The sequence below is a fragment of the Solanum stenotomum genome, chromosome 4 (assembly GCF_019186545.1).
Source record: "Solanum stenotomum isolate F172 chromosome 4, ASM1918654v1, whole genome shotgun sequence".
Classification (NCBI taxonomy): Eukaryota; Viridiplantae; Streptophyta; class Magnoliopsida; order Solanales; family Solanaceae; genus Solanum; species Solanum stenotomum.
The window spans coordinates 64,293,147-64,299,745 of record NC_064285.1 but is presented as its reverse complement, the minus strand read 5'-3'; the positions used below and the strand labels follow the sequence as shown (position 1 = coordinate 64,299,745).

General features: G+C 30.2%; 1 protein-coding gene across 1 annotated transcript; it reads right to left on the bottom strand.

The window, feature by feature from the left end:
- Positions 1–609: 609 nt before the first annotated feature.
- On the bottom strand, positions 610–2,357 carry LOC125863150 (heat stress transcription factor C-1-like). Its single transcript, XM_049543301.1, has 2 exons — positions 1,994–2,357; positions 610–1,799 (listed from the first exon to the last, which is right to left on the bottom strand). Exons 1-2 carry the CDS (start codon positions 2,195–2,197, stop codon positions 897–899), a joined length of 1,107 nt encoding a protein of 368 aa, XP_049399258.1. The 5' UTR covers positions 2,198–2,357; the 3' UTR covers positions 610–896.
- Positions 2,358–6,599: the final 4,242 nt, after the last annotated feature.

Here is a 6,599-nt window from a genome sequence, read left to right as displayed (position 1 = left end):
CTCTCCCAGATCTCGCTCGCCACTCTCAATCGCCTCTCTCACTTTATACAACACAAATGTATAAATTGCGTTTGTGTTTGTATAAAGCGAGAAAAAATTGTATATACAAATACATATATTTTCGTCCTATACACTTATAATTATACAAATACAGATCTTTTCCTGCCTAATTTTCTTTTGTCTTTCTCTCTTCCTCGCTTTATACAAACACAAATTATACAATTGATTCTTTTGTATATGTATATAGAAATAAATTATACACTTGATTTTTTTGTATATATATATATATATCGAAATATACATATTAATAGTCATAGCAAACATAAAGTTTGATATGGAGCGTAATTATACAAACTATAGTTATAACATACAAATATGATATTTATGTATGTTAAACCTAAAATTTACTCTTAATTTATCTACGTAATAAGAAAAATGTTTTATAAAAATATGTAATCATCAATTCATATACCGGAAAGAAACATATCTTGACATTATCAGGCTCAAAAAAAAAATAATACAAAGAAATAAGAAAATAAAAAAGACATGTCAATTAAATCATAAACAGTAGTACATAACGTTTCGAAGGGAAAAAAAGAGAAACAGTAGTAGCAACAACGATAATAATAAAAAGAAAAACTTCACACGTAATTATGCTAAAATTAGCAAAATTATCAAGCAAAGATACAAAAAATGAACCTGTATTCCCTAGCTAATTTTTATTAGTCCTATAATTAATGTTAACTTGGGGAGGTCTCACTTTTTCAGATCACATATTTTGTAGAATATTTGCATAATTAAAAGGGAAAATTATCAAAAATGAATTAAAATAATTACAAAAGCTATTATAGAATATAGCTCACATAATTATAAATCATTTTTTTTTTTTTACTAAACTAAAATCCACCACCGAATAATGAAAATGGATAAGGCGGTGGACTAACTTCCTCCGTCGCCCTAGTTCCTCCTCCTCCACCACCTCCACCGCCGCCATAGTCGTAGCCGTAAAAGTTATCCATTGGTGGAGCCGTGAAACCGCCGCTCTCCGACGAGCCAGTTGACAATGTACTTGACATAGTAGGACAACTTCCGTAGGCTTCATTAGTCATAATCATCGGCCGGTCACCGATGACGACTTTTTGCTGACTCATCCATGCCGTGGACGGCGTTTCCGACGAAGGCGAGGATTGATAGAACGTATCCTTATCGAAATTCGCGTCAGGAGATCGAATCGACTGTATCTTACCTGGCTCATAAGTTATCATTGGCCGACTACCTAGCCACGCCGGCGGCGGCGGAGTTCCCGATGACGGAGAGGACTGACAGATCGCATCCTTATCGAAATTCGCGTCGGGTGAGTGAAATGACGATGTTGCCCCTACTGCATCTTCACTCTTCACTGAAGAACAACTGGTTGAATTCGAAATCATAAGTCTCCTTTTCTTCTCACGATTTGTTAAACTTAGCCTTTTGGATTTCTCTTTCTCCATTAAAATTCTGGGCAAAATCTCAGGATCATCAACAACTTTACACAAAAAAGCCATCATTTGCTGTGGCCTCTTCTCTGTAGCTTCTAATCTTCTAGTCATATTCTCAACTTCATGATCTAAAACTTTTTGTTCCTGCTTTAATTTGGCAATCTCTGTAAAAATTTCTTCGTCTTCACTCTCATCTTGCTTCTGAGAACATGAATTTCTACTGTGCTTTTTCCTCACTATGTTCTTCAACAAATGCGTTTGCCCTCTCAGAAACCATTCATTTGCAAATTCCCACTTATCTGGATCCACTTTTCTGAATCCCTGCAAATTCATACAAACTCGAATCAATACCAAAAAACTCAAACTAAATTATTTCATTCTTCAAGCCTATTATCAATCGATTTCAACTGAATCCAGTATTTTCGCGATATGCAATACATATATCAGATTCAAAACTCACAATTCTAAACATACAATAAATGCTACTACAATTTAATTACATAATATATACTCACATAAGTGTTGAGCTGACGAACAAAGCTGGAGAAATTGTTATGCTTGAAATAAACAGGCAAAATTCGTTGAGAGAAATCCAAAGGTTCAACAACGATGAAACTGTTATTAGCTGTTCCCCAAGCTATAAGTCCATCAATCTTCGGATCATTCACCATTTGATAAGTTTTCATCACGAACGGAGCAATAATATTGTTAGCCTCCATCCCATATATATATAGCTCCTTTCGGTGTTTTTACGAGTCGGAGATTGAACGGAGTTGGGCGGAGCTTCACGGTTGTGGAAGGTTATGGCAATGGCAGTCGTAGTGGTTGTAGAGTAATATGTAAATGTAAGGGATATGGTTTTATATAGAATTTTTTTTTTAATACAAGGAACTATTAAATCATTTATTACTCACTTAGCGTAGTAACAAGTAATTTATCTTATTTTTAAAATGATAAATTTATTTTTTAAAAGAGTTCATAAATAAATATTATTGATTAAAACAATGTTTTACATTAATAATGTTTATAATAATAAAAAATGATGAATCGGTAAGTACGACTTAGAAGCAAAGCAAAAATATTTATTTTATTATTTTATTTCATGATGGATAAAATAATGCAATACGATATTCTTATTTATCTTATCTTGCGTATTAAATGAACATTATGTTTGGCATCTAAAATTAATATTGATATTAGTAATTTGTCTTTTACACATTTATAGTAGAATTTTTATTATAAATACACTATTTGAACTGAATTTATCAAGTTCAATCAAACTTATATGTAATATTCGAGCTCTACTTCTATAAGTATTCCTTATATAAATCCCTAATTAGAGGTATGAATTTGAGTTATAGAAATTGAATCACTCCTAAAATGTGTTTTTCGTAGCGAAACGTATTAGTAGGACTTCAAAGCGGGTAGTTGATTCAGACTTCCAAGAGCCAATAAAAGAAAAAGTACTATTAATATTAATAAACTAATAACAATGTGGTACGTGGAGATTATTTGTAGGGTTACATGATATTTTTATGGTTGTGCAAAATGGGGACCACAATGATGGTCTTTTTTATTTGATTGGTCCACGTCATCACCCTGCTTCTTAGATATTTTTGGTTCTTTACCACTCGCAGGCTATAGCGCGTGGCGTTTGGATTTTTGAGTTCTTACGTGGTCCCTTCAAATAAGTGCCACGTTTCTAGTCATGAGAGTATGATGCCAAAAATTGCTAAGCTGGAAAATTTTAAAACTTAGCCATTAAATTTAGATAAAGACACCGGAAAAAGAGCTCGATAATAATTATATTTGATAATATATATATTATAAGTTCCTATGGTCCAAACGTTTTAAGATTGAGTGTTGTCGTGTTAGAGTGATAAATTTTTTGCAAGTATTGTTTGTAATAATTAAATAATATATGCAATGAATTTGGATCGTAATAAATATGATATCAGAATTTTGACTCTCCTTTAGGACAATGGCGAGGATACTGAATTTCGATAGGGATGTGTGTTAATGACATCTCGATTGAATTTCGAGAGCATACTAATAAGTACGGATTTTAAAAAAAAAAAAGATTGAAAAACTTTTAGATTGACGAACTTTAAAACAATTGGTGCATATTCTAATTTGGATTAATCTCACAATAGAGAGATGAGGATAAAATTTAAAAAGCTTTAGAGTGAAATATTGAAAGCAACCTTGAATTTGACGTGAATGGTTAGTTTCGTTTTCGATCTATTGACAACCTTAAAAACACTTATCTATTTGACTAACTGAATTTATATATACCTTTGATTTGCGTCATAATATACTCCTACATGAGCGTGATACTCTTAATGAAAAACTGAAAGAAGTGTTGAGAATCTTTAAATTTGACGAGAATTTAAAAATATATTTCACTCATGAAACAAGATAAAAAATGTATGTAAGTTTAATTAATCAAGTAGATACGTATTTTAAAATTAAATTAATAATTTACGTGAAATTTAAAAATATTTTCAATTATTATCTCAGAAAGAGGCAATTCCAAATAGTGCCTTAGATTCGGTCGCTCGAAATACCGATTCGTTTTCATATCTTTTTTATTTTTTTAATCTCTTTTTTCACAAGATTAAATATTAGTATGTACTTTTTTTCTCTCATATCCCGTGCACCTGCCGCATAAAAATAGACACGTGCCATACAATTTTATTTTATACGTGTCACCTTTCTTATTGGTACACTTGTTAATATTTCACTTGCTAATTTTTCCGGGTTGATCCGACATAATTTTTAAGAAAGCTTTAATTAGAAGTATATTTTTTTTATTTTAGAACGCTCAAATAGTTTGAAAAAAAAAAGTGATGGAACGTAACTCCTTCGATTTTTACTAAAATAAATACAAAGAGAGTAATTTATTGTGTGTTTGGTGCGTGGTAAATAATACTTTTTTTTTTCGTTATGTATCTAATATTCATATTAAAATCTAATTAAATTTGTATTTGTATTTGTGCATTGTAATGTTTATTTGGCTATTTTTGATGGCGGGTTCCAACAAAAAGAAAAATTTAAGATTTCAATTTGAAACTTCTAATTAAAACTAAAAAAGATTTTAACTTATATATCACCACGATTTATAAGTAAATTCTCTAATGTTGTTCAACGAGGTTACTATATCAAGTTGTATTTTATTTAGGTTATTGATTGAGCTTATTATATGCAATTATCAATAATTATTTTTTAGTGTGAAAATTTAGAAGTTTGTCTTTTTTTTTTTGTGTTGGAAAGACCCTTTTTTAGTTGAGAAGTGCTACTTGATGGCAAATATATAACTATATTATATGAGGGTTGATGAGAATGACAAAAAAAAAAGTCTAATTGCTTGATTATAATTTGAGTTTGGTTCATATATATTGTTAGATTTTTATTTTCTTGCAACTTAAGTTTCCTCAAGAGGTCATGAGAGGCTGTTAGCTTCCAAACTTGGAAAATCAACTAATACTTTTTTTTTCTTCTTTTATTCCTTTTTCTCCACCCAAAATTTCTAATAAATAAATTAAAAATCTATGTTTAAGGAGAAAGAAAAAGATAAAATCTAATCCAATCCTTTAATTGATAATTTATTTCATTAGCTACATAAGTTCTTGTCTTTTTTCAAGAAAAAAATTGTAATTAATTCTTACTTTAACTTTTTAATGTTTAATTAATGAAGCGTTTATAATAGAACACGTCACTCTTTTTTATGTTTTAGCCTCTTTAAGTAAAAGAGCGGTCATTAGTTTCCCAAACCAGAAAGGAAGACAATAATTATCCAATTTTTAAAATGTTTATTCATGACCCACTCAACCAAGTGAAGTAAGAAAGGATGACCTTTATCATTAGGAAAAATACTAAAAAATTCGATTAAAAAAATAAAGTAATTTGATTAATCAAAGCTCCCATACCTACCATATGTTGCATATTGTTTGGCTCATTTGCAATATTATTTTAGTAGAATTAAGATTTATTAGTCACTTTTTCTTCATATCTTTAAAAATTAGTCATTGTTTTAGAATTTCAATTTTTTTCGAATAAAATTTCAGGAAATGTTCTGAAGTTTCTCTCGTGAAATTTAAAATTTTAATATTTGAAAATATTAAAAGAAATATAGTTTTTTTGTCCTTCAGGATGACTCAGTTGGTTTGGAGGGTGGTAATCCACACGAATGACCCGGTATCAATCCCCCCTCAATGCCTTCTGAGTCAAGCATGTCGCATATAGCTTGCCTAGTGCGGTATACATTACATGTGTGGTTTGCAGGCTATTACACAGTGGGGATTTATCCAGTGCGCACAAAGTGTGCTCACCGCGCATAGAATACTCACCCCAAAGAGCAGAGGTTGTATCGATTGCCAGTTATCCTGGGTCCAAAAAAAAATTATTTTAATATTTTATTTTGCTGAAATTTGAATGTGAGATTTCATAATTTTCGATCAGGTGATATTATATTTTGACAATAATAAGCATTTAATTTCAATTGTTCTACATAGTAGTTGGTTGCACCTGAAAATCTTTAAGTGAAAGTTACCTTTGGACAAGGTAACTTCTCAATCTATATCTATTTATTTCCCAACCAATTTAAGTGTGGACAAGTATGTGAATTGTCAAACTTTATATCCAACTAAGATTTGGTTCAATGTATGAATCTCATACAATATATGATCCTATTAATTACTAATCACATCTTAATTAACTCCAAAATCAAGTCCTAATCAAGAAATAATAATGGTAGCATCCATTTCATTTTTTCACTATTCACCTTGTTAATTATTGTATTTTGTAACTTCTACAAAAGGTCCAAGTTTGATGAACAACTCATTAACACTACTTCCCTAAAAAGGTAAGTTTACCACCATTAGAATTTTCCATATCGAAAATGGTATTAAATAAGTGAGTTGAATTAAATTTTGATAGCTCAAAATAACACAAGTTGGAAAATGAATGAATCGTTAACATATCCAATGATTACTTAGGCTGAGATGAGTTAAATAATAAATTATAACTGATCAACTCGTTCAAATTTAACCTAATTTTGAACTTTTATTATTTTCTTATAATTTATTTAATTATCATTTACTAATTAATTTGAATTCGCGC